The 17500-nt window shown below is 34.1% G+C and overlaps 1 protein-coding gene across 2 annotated transcripts in view; it reads left to right on the top strand.

The window, feature by feature from the left end:
• The window catches only part of LOC115214777 (MAM and LDL-receptor class A domain-containing protein 1-like), a 154982-nt gene that overhangs the window by 72321 nt on the left and 65161 nt on the right, over positions 1 to 17500 (top strand). For both annotated transcript variants that reach the window (XM_036505293.1, XM_036505292.1), the window contains exons 7-8: positions 11213 to 11431; positions 14073 to 14249. In XM_036505293.1, the coding sequence (XP_036361186.1) occupies positions 11213 to 11431; positions 14073 to 14249 (396 nt within the window). The remainder of the gene's footprint in view (positions 1 to 11212; positions 11432 to 14072; positions 14250 to 17500) is intronic.

Genomic DNA, 17500 nt, shown 5'->3' with positions numbered 1-17500 from the left:
TGTATATATATGTGTATATATATATATATATATATATATATATATGTGTGTGTGTGTGTGTGTGTGTGTGTATTTATTCACTGTACAAATAACACGGAAAAAATAAATAAATAGTTTCTAGGGTAGCAAAAATTTCATATAAGTACGAAGGATGTTACAGCCTACTTAAAAGGTAGAAATTCCAGCGTTTAGTGAAATGATTTTGTATAACAGATAAATAAAGAAATGGCGTTAGACGTAGGTGGTATCAAATCTTTATACTTCCAACATATGTTTCGAAGAAATCATTGGTTTTATTCTAGAGGGAATAAAGTGATGTAAAATAATGCAATCTTCTTATCAAGGAAAAAAGAGAAACGACATCACTAAGCCATTTTAACCGAATGTGATGACTGTGTATATGATGAAGGGAACGCTGGCAAGTTACTTTTTTAAAAAAACGTTAATAGATTTAACGTCAAATGCAATTTAGCGAAAGAGAAGAAGGAGAAAGAAAAAATAGCAGAAAACCAAGAGTGGAGAAATGTAGTGCGATAGATAAATGGGAATAAAGCTTAAAGGCGTGGAAATAGATATATTTAGTGGAAATGAAATATATATATATATATATATATAATGAAATATATATATTTAGTAGAAATGAAAAAAAAAATATATATATATATATATATATGATATTAAAGAGTATAACTCCAAACTTACAGGGAAAAATTCAATTTAGTTTTAAATCAAATTTCACAATATAAATATATAAAATATAAATTAGAGATAAAACCACTATTATACAATTCAAACAATGATAGACATGAGCCAAAAATATAAATAACAAATAAAATATATTTTTATAAAACATATAACTAGATCACAAAAAGTATAAAAATAAAAATCAATATATAAGTAAAAAAAACTACGTACGTTTCATGGCTATAATTAAATTCGAATTACAATTAAATTTAAATTTAATTGAAATAAATTCAATTTAAAATTATAGTCAATCTTCAGGTTAAGAATATTAGTTAAATATATAAGCAAATAGAGTTAAACAATATTTATTTTTAAAATAAATAAAATAATAATTTTCTTATAGAAGAAACTCCATTAACTAAATTTAAAACTTAAAACATTAGGATCAGATTTCTACAATACATTTATTATGTTAAATATTTAAGGTAAAAAACAGAGTAAATAGATAGAAAAATGTATTTATCTGTGAAGATATATTTAGCTTAAAAAACATTAATAAACTATAGAATATCTTTACTCTAGTTATACTCTAATATTTAATTACCAAATTATTTAACAACAATCACTATTAATATTTTAAGATTTTAGTTCGCATATGATAATCGAAATTAAAAACGTATAACCTATCTTTATAAAATACTTATTATTACTATTATTAAAAATATTTTTACGATCTAGATATCAAAGTGACTAACTAATATCTTAAAATTTACGTTCAGATATATTAATTATAAACTAATAATAATTAAATAAATGTACATTTCTAAATTATCATTAACAAATAAAAAAATTTATAAATTCATATTTAACAATCAATAGTTATATAGAGTACAATAATATTTCTTAAATAAAAAAGTTTACTTATCTCTCAAAAAGCGTATCATTAACTAACAAAATTCAAAACAGAAAACGTTTTATTAAGCGTTTATAAAAACTCGTGGAATTACATTGTATACAGAAATAGAACAAACAGGTGGAAATATACATTTTATCAATGAAAAAATATATTTTAGCTTTAATAGATAAATAGAATAAAGTCACTAATAGAGAATAGAATCAGTATATACTATAATATCTTTCACTAGAAAACTAAAATTTAGAATTAACTACAATAAATTACACTCAAATCTCCATAAATTAAAATAATTTATATAACTACTGTTTACTGTATATTCTCTAATAATTTTATACAAATTTATTTATTATATATAAATATGGTTACGTTGGAGCCAAACGTTTATTTCAACAAAACAATTTTTAGACACATTCTATATGAACTCAGTATTGATTCAATCAGTATCTATATTATAACTACCAATTAATAAACTTAAGTTAATTTAAAAACTATAATGTAATTAATATTCATTAATAAATTATATTAATTAATTGAATAAGCATCTAAATAAATCTAATTAGAAATATATAATACAAATACATTTTGACTAATATATCAAAACAATTATTACAAACTATAAACTAGACTATCAAATATTTATTATATATCATATTAATATTCAAAACAAATGCTAAAATAACAAATTAAACTTATTATATAAGAAAAGTAATTTATATTTAGATCAAATACTTCGCTCATTACTTGAATAAATAAACAACATATTATCATTATAAATAAATAGTACATAAAGAAAAAATTTTGCTACATATTCAAAATTATTTATTTAACGTTACTAAAACTATTACCAAATATATATATATACTTAATACTATTGATTTTAGTAGACATATAATAAGCATAATAATAATAAAAATATCAACCACAAAAATAATAACAAAAAATAATGAAATAACTATCTTTTAATCTATATTCATTAAATAAATTATATATCTAGTAATTAAATAAACATCTAAATATAATCTCACTCTAAGTATTTAAAAAACCTTGACTAACTGTTATTGACTAATATTCAAAACACCCTACAAAAGTACAATCACATCACTATTATAATTAATTATTTATTTATTTAATAATAGATATTAATTTAGACTTGATAAATTATGTTATATACAATATATAATCACATGCTAAATTATAGAATTAATATTAGTACAAATTATAACTACAAATTCGAAACAAAAATAGGGTTTAAATATAGTCGCTATTTATCTAAAAATTTATTATATAAGTGAAGTAATTTGTGTCTACATTTAATTTTATGCTTGTCCAATGTATTAACTAATTTATTATGATTATTAAATATTATTTCTTTAAATTCACAAGAACATAAAAAACAGGAATTACTACCTATACTATATGATTTCGCCTTGCGAATTATCTTCCACTTTAAATTATACTTAATTCGTTGGGATTTAAGTTCCCAAATGTATTTGCTAAACCCAGTAGAGTTCATAAGATTTCTATTCTTAAAGGAATGCATATGCTGAGGTACTCGTAATTTAATTTTAGAAAAGTAGACCCTATATAGATAGCGTTTAATTTATTATTATTCCTATTATTCTCATCAATTAAAGTAACGATACATTTATAAACAACATGTAAATTACATTTATTATTAAATTTAAAATTATTTTTATCTCTACGTATACAATCTATGAGTACGTTATCTCTATTATTATTGGTATGATTATAAAATTTCGTTTTATGAAAATTATTCAACTTAAATTTGTTAAAAGAAGAAATAATGATACCTCAAATTTTGCCAAAAGCTTGGCGATACCTGCTCAGAGGGCCACGCAAAGTTTTAGATAAGTTTTCATTGTTCTCGATACAATTAACGAGATATTTTCGGTCAGCTGAAAGCAGTTTTGGCACAAACTTGGCAGATACGCGTCTCATACACAAATCTTCAATGATAATGGAGTGAACTGAACTATTCTGCATATTCTCTGAAAACCCACGAATGGTGATCCGACGATTTCCCTCACAGCTACACGCACATCTGCGATGTTTTGCTCAGTTCTGCTGGTTGCGGGTCTCCCAAAATGTTCGTCGTTATCGACATTTTTTCGGCCATCTTGAAAACGTCTGAACCACTCGTTCATACACTCCTCTCCATACACTTTCAGCAATTTTGCGCAGGTCTCTGAGCAGGTATCGCGATAACAACTTTCTGTATCATGGTCAATGCGACGGTCACACGTTACACACATTCCTTCGAAGCTGTAAACAATGGAAGTGAGCTAGAACGTCGAAACTTAATGCGCATGCCCAACAGAGTTCAAGATTAATCTCTGCTAAGCAGCTTTACTCTGCGTGTTTTAGCTTCGTTACTATGGCAACAATCCGGATACGTATTGATCAGACCTCATATAGATACATATATACATATATATATATAAACACACACACAAACACACACACACCACACACACACACACACACACATATATATATATATATATATATATATATATATATATATATACATACATAGAGTATGAAAGGTATTGGTGTCAGGAAGACCCAAAATGTATCAGATACATGTTAAGTGCTATGAATAGACTCTGATTAAGCTCCAGGCACGATAATGATACGAGTGAGATATATATATATACATATATATATATATATATATATATATATATATTATATATATATATATATATACATATATATATATATATATACATATATATATATATATATACATATATATATATATATATATATACATATATATACATATATATATACATATATAAAGAGAATTCACAAAAAGAAACAAAAGACGAAGACAGGTGGTGTAGACAATAAACAGATGTATTAGTTTAACGCCCGGAAAGTGAAAAAGTATTTAACGTTTCGAGCCTACGTTCTTCCACAGAAAGGAATACAGAAAGAAACAAGGAGAGAAAATAAAGAATGTGTACATGGTGAATACGGGAAAGAATGGTCGCACAGCAGAGCTAGGAAGAAGAGGAGATAATAAAGTAGTGGTGATCCCAAAACGAAGGTGCGCGTGTGTGTTTATAAGAGAGCATGAATGTGTGTGTGGAAGAGGGCTGGTGATCTTGACGTGTGCGTGTGTGCATATGTAGGTGTGTGTATGATGATGTGGGGATGGGAAGTGGTCAGTGCTTGTGTGTACGTGGTGGTGTGATGTGATGTGGAGTTGTGTGGTATGGTGGTGTATGGTGTGGTGTGGTGGTGTTGGGATGTGGGGGAGGCGAGAAGGAGAAAGCAAGAGTAGGGTAAGGGTTAGGCTGAAGGTGGGGTATATGGAGGTGGGTGTAAGAGATGGGGTGGGGTGGGATTGGATGGACAGGGAAGATAGGGTTGGATTGCGTAGGGTGGGGTTACGAGGGAGGGGTGACGATGAAAGGAAAGGGGGAAGGGAGGACGTGGGTAAGAGTGAAGAGAAGAGAGAAGGAGAGTAGGAATGAAGAGAAGTAGGAGTCGGAGCAACAGAGGAGGGATGGGTGGGAGGAAGTAGGTGTGAGAAGAAGAGAGGAAAGGGGAAGAGGGTTAGATGATGCGGGGAGGAGAGTTGAGCTCATGTGGCGCAAAGGAGCGAAGAGAGAAGATTAATCCCTGTTCTTTCTTTGTCTAACCTTTGTCCGTGCAACATCGATAATCTTCCCTGTGTTTGTGAAATTCATGTATCTCAGCCGTAAGACTTCATTTCCACACAGACCAGCTGAATTCAGTTCGTCCTTAGTCGAAAGACACCTGTTGTTGTGTCCTGTTATTATTTTTATTGTATTTATATTTGTGTAACTTTGTCCGTGTTTTCCGTCTTAGCTTAGTTTTACCTTGGAGCTGGCCAGATTGGAGTTATCTCAAGAATAATTAGCCGAAATTGCTTGACTGAGGAAAGAAAACTTCGAATGACCTGTCCTTGTTTTCTTTGTATCGTCTATCTGGATGTTTTGTTGTCCCATTTTGTAACACCTAGCTGTCTGGGGGTGTATATATATATATATATATATATAGCCTGAACAGGATAAGCTACCCCTATTTTGCAGAAAAAAGTGTAACTGGCCGTCAACATTTTTTTTGCAAAATAGGGGTTGCTTATCCTCTTCAGGCTATAATATTAGCATTATCCTGCGTTAGAGAGTTTTAAATCACTTTAACTTTCTAACACATCTCAACGTTTCAAAAGTAAACTTTGTTTATGTTCATCGTAATTTGAATTTAAAACACACACACACACACACACACACATATATATATATATATATATATACATGCAAAATATAGCAGCGTACGTACACGTTGGCCTCTTATATGTAAGTATACATTTATCTAAATCTTGTACAACTCTATTCTTTTATTTTTTCCTTCTTTCTAGCAGCCCTTTCGCGCTTACTTCGTTCATCCCACTCTTCGTTCTTACGTTCTCCCTTTCTCACATTTCATTGCCTTCTCTTTTTGCTCACTTTCCCTCTTCACTTCACTGTGTCCCTGTCATTTTTTCTCGCACCTCATTTCTTCTATCATTCTGCCTCTACCTCTCTCTCTTCTCTCTCCACGTGATCGGTGTTCGGCCAAGCCTGACCTTTCTTTCTTCGTTCGGCCGACGTATGTGCAACATCTACATTCCTTCCCGTACCCGTGAAACCCTGTGTCCCTGCCGTAAAGCTTTACTTCCACACACGCCAGCTTAATTTAATTTGTCCTTAGTCGAAAGACACCTGTTGTTATGTCCTGTTATTTGTATTTGTGTAACATTCTCCGTTTTTTACCGTCCTTGTTTTCCAATACATTCGCTGCTTTCTTCCAAGGAATCTATGCTCTTAGCTTAGTTTTCCTTGGGGCTGGCCAGATTGGAGCAACCTCGAGTATAACCAGTAGAAATTGTATCGTCTAACTGGATGTTTTGTTGTCCCTTTTTTGTATCACCTAACTGTCTGGATGTTTTGCGTTCATGTCCCATTTTGTATTATATGTATATATATATATATATACGACAGGCTTCTTTCTGTTTCCGTCTACCAAATCCACTCACAAGGCTTTGGTCGGCCCGACGCTATAATAGAAGATCCTTGCCCAAGGTGCCACGCAATGGGACTGAACTCAGAACCATGTGGTTGGTAAACAAGCTATTTACCACACAGCAATTCCTGCGCCTATATATTTATATATATCGAATGTATGTGTGTTTATGTGTGTGTGTGTGTGTGTGTGTGTCTTTGTGTCTGTGTTTGCTCCCCCCACTATCACTTGGCAACCGATGTTGATGTGTTTACGTGCCCGTAACCTAGCGGTTCGGCAATAGCAAACGATAAAATAAGCACAAGCCCTAAAAAGAATAAGTCCTGCAGGTGATTTCTTCGCCTAAAAAATCCCTTTAAGGTGGTACTCCAGCATGGTCGCAGTAAAAAATGACTGAAGAAAATTAAATAATATATGTATGTATGAATGAATATGTAAGTATGTGTGTTTGTGTGACTGCACACAGAAAATTGTGAGTGTATTTACAAATATTTGTAAAAATTCTTCATTATTCAATTTTATCCCAACATTCTGAGTAATGGTTTGGAGAGCGTTTTTACTTCTTTTTTTGGTTTTAATGAAATATCATTATACTCTACCTTTGGTATTTGAGCACAGAACTCCTTTGTCGGCTTCTTTGATGGTAAGGTTTTTGTCCACCCCCACACATACAACCAGAACATTAATAAACAGTACACCCCTTACTTCAACAACCATTTTTTAGACAGAGGAAAAAATACAAACACCACCGCTAACACAGACCCAAAATAAGAAAACAAAAATTATAAACATCTCTAGCAAAATACTGACACCAACCCAAATACACATCCTAGCAAGAGGTTTGAAATTCACACCCACCCCAAGAACACCCAACGACGTTTCTGAATTCTGCAGAAAACTTCGTTTAACAGAAGCTCTGACAGATCTCAACAATGAGGACGATTCATTGATCAAAAACAAAAGTAACTTCCTACCATCAAAAGGAAGAAATAAGGCACTGGATGATTTTTGCAAACACATCCAGAGTCTCGCCTTTACCCCAGGCAAAACCAAGGTAAGATCCAACTTCAGAGGAAGAATGGAAAAACCTATGTGACCTACAACTGGACAAAAACCTTACCATCAAAGAAGCCGACAAAGGGAGTTCTGTGGTCCTTATGGACACGGAGTTTTATAAACACCTAGTGCTTTCCATGCTAAACAACAACACTTTCTATGAGGTTATTAACAACGAAAAACAATCAAAAACCTCACCACCCTCATACTCCAACACGATCAGGGATTCACAGAAAAAGAAAGGGATTATATCACCAATTTCAAATGCAAGCCTAGCCTTTTTTATGGCCTTCCTAAAGTCCATAAAAACAAATACATCACCGAAACCTGCAAACTCTTCTCTGACATCCACATGAACATCAAAGCACCGGAGGACCTAAAACTAAGGGCCATCGTGGCTGGCACTTCCTGTGAAACACACCGCTTGAGTAATTTCCAAGACATCCTTTTGAAACCTTTCCTTACTCACATCAAAAGTTTCATTAGGGATGATCTGGACATGCCCAAACACCTCCCGAAAACAGTTAACGAGGAGGCGCTCCTGGTGTCATTTGATGTCATCAACCTCTACACCAACATCCCACATGAATATGGTATTAAGGCAATTGATTTCTGGCTAGAGAAACACCCAGAGGCATTCCCTGACCGCATTCACAAGACCTTCATTACGGAATCACTCAAGTTCATTCTGACAAACAATTATTTCCTCTTTGATAACACACACTACCGTCAAAAATGTGGTATTGCGATTGGTACCAAGGCTGCACCAGTCCTTGCAAACCTCATAATGGGCTTTTTCGAACTATCACTCTATGAGATATCACGCCAGAAATTTGGACACGTTTTCCACATCTACCTAATGGAAAACTGGTAAAGATATTTGCATGATTGTTTCATCATATGGAAAGAATCTTATGAAAAGCTTCTGGAATTCAAAACCATACTGAACAACATACATCCCAACATTCAATTCACTATGGAATTCAGCAAACATCATCTCCCTTTCCTTGATCTCCTAATTATAAAAACACCTAAGAACCAAATCATAACAGACATCTACCACAAACCTATGGACTCACAACAATACCTCCTCTTTAGCTCATGCCACCCAAAACACACCAAGATAAATATCCCTTTCAGCTTAGCTAAAAGGGTATGCACCATTGTCTCGGATCCAAAAACTCGAGAAATACGCCTTCAAGACCTCAAATAAACACTATTACAACGCCAATATCCTCCACCCTTATAGAGTATGGAATAAAACGTGCCAAAGAACTAGACAACATTACACTGAAAACCACCCAACCCAACAACACACACAACCCCAAAATACTTCCATACATTTCCACCCACAACCCCAAAAATATCGAAGCATATACCACAATCATACTAAACCTCACTCTACTGTCAACAGACCCAAAAATGAATAACATTATCAATACACACAAAATCCTCAAATGTAAAAGGCAACATAAATCTTTGAAAAAGCTCTTGACAAATGCCAAACTTCACACATCACATCCACCCCCATCAGTTAAAAAATGTGCACGCCCAAACTGTGGCACCCGCCCCTTCCTACTTGAAGGCTCTGAATTTATTTTCAAACAAGGAACAAAGTTTAAAATCAAGACCAACTTCTCCTGTTCCTCCGAGAACCTCATCTACGTTCTCACATGCGCCGGTTGCCAACATAATTATGTCGGATAAAAGAGTCTCCCTTTACTTAAAAGAGTAGCGGTCTATAAAGAACAAATAAATCTCCCAGAATACCGTCAAATTCCACTAAGTAGCCACATAGACTCGTGCGCTAAAGACAAAAATCTCAAATTTTACATATTCCCCTTCAACCAATGTAAAGATGGAATCACTAAACAAGAAAGAATTAACAAGGAGAATTTTTTTATTGAAAAATTTAAAACGCATCTTAATATGCAAACTCCACGATAATCATACTTCTTTTTTCTACCTCATTCTTCATGGATGGACTAATACAAATATATAAGGATATCATGCAGTTATCACTTCAAGCTAAAAATTATATCCTTTATTTATTATTATTATTATTATTATTATATTATTATTATTATTATTATTATTATTATTATTATATATGACATAATCTGAAATGAAATTATAAATTGGTTTATGTAAATTTATATAATTAGAAAACAATATAGATAAAGTGTTAAAATCTGAATGTTAAGTTAGCAAACAATTATATAAAAAAAGATTATGCAAATGAAGCTAGAATGATAATTTTGTAATTTAAGGTTTATTAACATCCTATCTTACAAAAAATTGATAATCCCAATTGAAGAGCACAAAATCCACAGAGTTGTCCCCCCTTGCTCACAGGAATTGGATAACTCCTACCCCATTTCCTGTTTTGACATTCATTTAGCAAACATCCTAAATTAAACACCACATGGATTTAATCACATGGATCTTAATCCTCCAAGGTAATTTTTTCAAGAACTATCATTGAACTCGAGATACACAAAGACTTTACAATGTATCGGTGTACCTATTTTTTAATTTTTGTATGTTTAGTATTTTTTTTTTTTGCAAAAAACATTGTAATTTTCTTTTTTCCCCTTCCTCAATTATAAAAATTTTTCTGTTCACCTTACAATTCTTGAAAAGTCGCATTGCGACGAAAACGGTTAGAATTAATATATTAAAAAAAATTTTTTTTTAATTTTCCATACACCCATTTTAATTAAAATTTACCTATATATTTATTTATATATATATAAATGGGGTTAAACGCAGGTATTATTCAAATCTTTTTACTTCCGACATATGTTTCGAAGAAAATATTGGTACTATTCCAGAAAGACTAAAATGATGTAAAACGATACAATCTTCTCACGAGGGAAAGAACAAAACCAGACACATCAATAAGATCTTTTAACAGAATGTCATGACTGCGTATTTGATGAACGGAACGCTAGAAAGTTTTTTTTTAAAACCCGTTAATAGATATAACGTCAAAGGTAGTTTATAGAAATAAAAGGAGAACGAAAGAAATTAGCAGAAAACTAATAGTGGCTAGATATAGAGTGATAGGTGAATAGGAATAATACCAATGTTTTTCCGAAACATATGTCGGAAATAGAAAGATTTGAATAACACCTGCGTTTAAATCCATTTATTTATATATCTATGTAATACAAAAACATTTCACCAACACCTGGAATTTTTACCTTTATAAGTAGGCTCTTAGATCCTTGGTACTTGTGTGAACATTTGCTACCCTGGTAACTATTTATTCATTTCTCCGAGATATTTGTAAAGATCGAAAAAATACACATAAATTTATATATATATATATATTATATATATATATATTATATATAATATATATATATATATATATATATATATACACACATATATATATATATATATGTATATATATATATATATCATATATATATATACATATATATATATATACACACACACATTTTCTTTCTATTCGGTCTTCTCCAGCCCACACACAAAACTTCCAGAAGATGACTTTCGATGAGGTGGACACATTAGGAGCTCCCTATGATTACGGATCAATTATGCATTATGCACTGAATGCATTTGCAGTTGATCGCAGTAAATGGACGATGATTCCGAAATTACCGACATCAACGGAGATTGGTCAACGGAAACACTTGAGTAAAATCGACATCTATAAATTAAATAAACTCTACAACTGCAGTGAGTGTTGTTGTCTCTATGCTTTCTCTTATACATTCACACATACACAGATGCATGTATACATTGATACCCATAAGTCACTCATACACGTGCGCGCGCACACACACACGCTGAGGCTCACACACGCACAACGCATTCTTGTTTTTGTATATTAGTTTGGTCTGGAGGCAGCCCCTGTGCTTGTGGCTTTGATAGTTATCTGTTATCTGTGTGGTTGATACGGTTAATATTCCTCTGGAATTGTTATAAGAGGGCAACTGAAGGAGGAACATGTACAGTGGTGGAAAATTTGAGAGGGTCGATGTTGTGGGGAGGAAGGACTGGATGTAATTGTTAGTGAGAGCCTTTTTTATGAGTTGGATGTGCCGGAATGGAAGTGATGTAAGACCAGCCATCTGTGAAGTGCAGTGGCCATAGTAAATGTATAAAAAATTGATAGAGGAGACAGAACAAAACTGATGATCAGAAATGATGATCAATAGGTCGGCTAGTCATTTTTGGACATAGATTTAGAATGTCTGTATGTAGAGCAGCAGCACCAACCCAGATATAGCAAGAGTACTTCATTGCGAGTTAAAACAATGTGAGTGGTGAGCACAGAAAAGAGGGGTGAGTTGGGAGTGCCGAAATGTGGGATCAGCCATCTGTGAAGTACAGTGACCATAGTTTTATCGGAGTTTAGAAGTTTCAGGAGTTGAGGCATTTTGTGGCTCTAAAGATGAAGGTTAGTCTTTGTGTTTCAATTTCTGTTATGTTGACGATGTGAGGAAAGATCTTCACTAATGTTGGGGCTTAACATTTCTAATGCTGTTAAGGAAACGAGTTGAGTTCCGTTGAGAGAGAGAGAGAAGAACAGAGAGAGAGAACGGTAGCTTTCTTGCAGTCAATGCATATATTTGCTGTTGAAAGAGACGAAAGTGACATGACCCCATAGGAAGATATTTTCGAGGTACCTCGAAAATATCTTTACAGATGATGTGTAAGGTGTCTGGATGGAATGTGGAGACGTAGAAAGATAGGGAGGAATATAAGGGTGTCATGTGTGTGGAAGTGGATGGTGCGCGTTGAGGGGGGGTATCTTAATGATGTACAACAGGAAGATATACATACATATAAACATACATAGATACACACAATCTCATACACAAGCATACACACAGTCCTACTGACATACACTCAGAATAAATATGCATACATACACACTCACACATTGTCACACCTATATGCATATACAGACACATACAAGCATACATACGCACACACTGTCACACACATACACACACACTGTCACACACCACATTTTGGGCGATAAACATTCGATCAACCTTGAAAACATAATTATCTCCTCTCTCAATAGATTTTCTGTCATACACTGCTGTGTTCTACCGGTAATACACAAATAATACACAGGTAAAAACATATAGACACAGGTAATACACAAATATACTCAGGTATACACAAATGATACACAGATATACATAGGTAATGCATAGGTAATTCACAGGTACACGCAAGTATTTACAAGCGCTCACAGGCACGTACAAATAATATACATGTAATACACAGATATACACAAGCAAGCACAGATAATACACAGGTGTACACAGGTAAACTAAGGTCGATTCAGGTGACACACAGATGAATCTTCTAATGTTAGCACTTCTAATAAGTGCTGAACTGATTGGAAAGGAAGACACACTGTTGGTCAAGGTGTAGCGATGTTGATATAGGTGCAGATATTTTAAGGCAGGGGGCTAGCAGAATCGTTGGCACACTGGGCAAGATGCTTAGAAGTATTTCGTCCGTCTCTACGTTCTGAGTTCAAATTCCGCTGAGGCTGTCTTTGCCTTTCATCCTTTCGGGATTGAGCACGGGTTAATTTAATCGACTTGGCCCCTCCCCACAAACCGCTGGCCTTGTGTCAAAATTTGAAGTCATTCGCAGCCACCTGCTTTCACGTCAGATCCCATCGTGAGGCACTTCGGGCAAGTATCTTTTATCAGAACCTCGGTTAGAGTGATATTTGGACGATGGAAACTGTCTGGTGGATTTTGTACACATTTCCGGGGGTGAATCTCGTGGTAGGTCTTCCAGATCGCTCATCGTCTTTGAGAGACGTTCTTCCGCTTTTGAAGCGCCTGTTCTCCTCGAAGCATTGCGTACGACCCATTGCCTCGTCGCCGTAAGTTTGCTGAAGCATACTTAAGATCTCTATAGCAGACCTCCCAAGCACTCGACGCACTGCGTCATAAATGTCATTGGTAGCTCTCATTGCGCACGCAACCGTGTGCTACCATCTGTTGGCACGCTACAGAACTTTTTGATATCACCTCGTACGGGGAGATACATTGAACAATGTAGTCGCTAGTATACAAAAAGACACGATGGTCACAGTTGGAATGTCCTCGATCATGGATCTTCTCCGTTACGGTTGGCTTAGTAGTAAACAGCAACAAAATCCTTCAGTGATGTTTTCCCCCAATGCCCTAATTAGCTTCCAGTTGCATCATTTCTATAATTAGCAGTAAGCAGATTCCAACAATCTCAGACCTAACAATAAATAAATTATTCAATCAATTGCTTAAATAACCAATCAATGATTCTAATGTCTTTCCTCCGTCATCTTCTCTAATATCCACAGATATCAGCCATTGTCAACGGTTGTCCACTCCCCTGCATGGATTCAAACAAGGTGATGACTACAGTGTTGGGAAAGTGGTCTACTTCTTCTGCCAGACTGGTTTCGTTTTGGTTGGCAGCAGCGAAAGGTTTTGTAAAGACACTGGAGATTGGACAGGAAATAATCCGGTCTGTTTACGTAAGTCACATGACTTGAAATTTTCTTTATTTTATTCATTACTAGCTTAAAAGCTGCACTCCGTGCGGGTTTTAAGCTAGCTCCTGCAGCCCAAAATTAAAGAGAGCTGAATAGCTTGACTATAATACGTCTATAAGGAGTCTATGCCCCGGCGGCTTTTGATCAGAGGTTAAGGACGGATGCGAATTAATTCTGTAATGCAATCATTCTCTTGTTCCAGTCCCAAGTTGAATTCCAATTGTTGGCTAATTTGTCCCAAAGTTATCTCGAAGGAAAATTAACGAAGCGAATGTCATTTATCTCCCCCTTGATCTCTGATATCTGACAAACGCCAACTAAGATGACGTGAATCAGCCAAGTTTTATCTGCTAGAAATAGCAACTGAAATGCGTTTGACGCTCAGGAAAAATAATGAAAGAGAAAAACTTGTCTACCTGGATTAACGGTTGCAGTATATATATAAATAAGGAGAACAGAAATGGCGTTTAAAATTTATTATAGCTGTTTCGGTAGAATTTTATTCATATATTCATAGATTTCATCATAACATACAATCCACCAGCTTCAAGTAAAATTCCATACTTTAACCCGGACGAATCCAGTGATGTTGGATTTATCCGGGTTGATGTAAAAAAATTTTATCTGTTTGAAATTTTAAAACTTCACCTGAAGTTATGGTGTAATCTATGAATACATCAATAAAATTCTACCGAAACTGCCGTAACAAATTATAAACACTATTTGCGTTCGCTTTTCATACCTACGCCACACCTGGAACCAACCCCAGGGTCAGATTTCAGTTTAAATTGGATTAGATAATTACATACCTACAATATCCTACTAACTCTCGATACCTTAATAGTTGTTTACCTCATTGTTATCGTACCTAGTCATTTCTGCCGTCTTGCATGTTGATGTGCCTCCATTCTATTGAATCATTATAACTATAAATGTATGTATGTATATATATATATATATATATATATATATATAAGCGGTGGTGCCCCAGCATGGCCGCGGCCTTCGGGCTAAAACATTTTTAAGGATTTAAGGATTTAAAGATTTATATATATATATTAGAAGAAATGAGGTACTCAGAAATTCGGATGGTTTTATATTTACAGATATTTATTTGTATATTACATGTTTTTATACATCATATAACTTATATCATATATTAGCGCTTTCGTCCATTCTGGTGGATTTTTCAAATTGAACTAAGTTCCTGTGGAAACATTTTGACCATTTTATAGTGTTATTGAGTGTGTAGTGGTGGGGAGGGATATAAGATAGTAGAAGAGGGTGATGAATGGGGAGAAAGTGAGAGAGAGAGCATGTGTGTGTGTGTGTATGTGTGCGTGTGTGTGCGTGTGTGTGTGTGTGTGTTTTGTATCTGAATGTAGTGTTAGAGAAAAAGAAGAGAAGGAAGAAAAGGGAGAGAGGGAAGAAGAAAAAATTGTTTTGCTGGTTTCTTTTGTAGTTGGTCAAGATGTTTACTCCAAGGGGTGTCTAAGATCTTGGGGAAAAAATTTGACCATTTTATTGTGTTATTGAGTGTGTAGTAGTGGGTAGGGATATAAGATAGTACAAGAGAGTGAGGAATGGGGAGAAAATGAGAGAGAGCATGTGTGTGTGTGCGTGTGTGTGTTTTTGTATCTGGAAATAGTGTTAGAGATAAAGAAGGGAAGGATATTCAGTGCTTGTTAACACTCAGCGTCTTTAGTGGTGGTGGTGATGGTGGTAGTGCTGTTAGGTAAATGAGTTGGTTGAACATCCACTGGGTGTCTCTAGGCCTCAACTCCAGTTAAGGCGATATGATAGTTCTTCCAAGCGCCTCCCTAATAAATGTAAGCTTTTTTTACCAATATGAGGATCCATCATTACCACTACCATCATCGTCGTTGCCGTCATCCTCCTCCTCCGCCGCCTCCGCATCATCATCATCATTCCTTCAGAGAATCTTTTTTTTATTTTCTTTCGTTGGTAGTAGTAGTAGTAGTAGTAGTAGTAGTAGTATTAGTAGTAGTAGTAGTTGTTGTTGTTGTTGTTGTTGTTGTTGTTGGAAAAGGTGAGGATCTGCTGATGTGGAAGTCTTAACCCAATGTTAATTGGTAACCCTATGTTAATCAGATCTATAATTAAAGATGTTCACTCGTGACAATAACATCTATTTTTTTATATTTCTGACATAATGTATCTGGGACTACATTATTTAATGTGTTCTTCTTTCTTTAAGAGAGTAGGAGGTGAGTTGGAGGTGATTTGGCTTCTAACAGATCGAGTGCCCGTGTCGAAGCCCCATTTATGGTTGTGATGGACTGTGAAATCCGTCTTGTACTTTGTTGTAAGATTACAATGAATGGATAATCACTGTAAATTGAGCCTTATGATATCGAAATTCCCTTTCATCTTAATATCCTTAGAGATTACCACGGATTTTTCTAAAACTTCAGCAAAGAAACAGATATATATTTTGCTGACTAATGGTTAATATTGTTGACAAACGATTAATTTTGTTGACTAATGATTATTATCACCTATTATGATGGCGGTTTCTTGTTTTATTTGCTCGCATTCCTCTTGTTAACCCATACTCACTAACACACTCTATGCAGGCAAGGACAAAAATTTTCTCGGTACACACCAGAAATCGTGATGTACACATTCTCCTGACAAACACATATATGGACTCAGACATACATGGCCAGTCAAACCCACACACACACACAATATTTGTAAAAACAGCGTCCATGAGAAGAATTTGTCAATTAAGTTCTCCTTTGAATTATTTCAGCAACTTTAGGTGTACACAACAAATATGGAGAACAGGGGTGAGTATGCATACATACATACATATACATATATGTGCATGTGTGTATATATGTTTATATATGTATATATATAAGTGTGTGTATATATACGTGTATATAAATGTATATATATATATATATATATATATATAAGAAAATAGTAAAGTGTGAAAAAACGACAGAAGGCTTAAATGTTAAAAAATATATATATTTGTGTCAAAATGTCTGGAGAATATTGGAAAAATTTTTTTCCTTTCCTTAAAATGACATAATTTTAAAATTTTTAAAGAAATTACCGGTTTCGCGTGTAGCTTTTCAAATTTCTTGTGACGTTATGTTTATATTGCATGGAGTTATCGTTGTATTTATTAAAATAGAAACAGACATTTTTTACAAAGCCACAGACGCCAAACAATACCTTCTTTTTAATTCATGCCACCC

This window comes from Octopus sinensis, linkage group LG8 (genome assembly GCF_006345805.1).
Source record: "Octopus sinensis linkage group LG8, ASM634580v1, whole genome shotgun sequence".
NCBI classification, from domain to species: Eukaryota; Metazoa; Mollusca; class Cephalopoda; order Octopoda; family Octopodidae; genus Octopus; species Octopus sinensis.
This window is presented reverse-complemented; position numbering and strand designations above follow the sequence as displayed.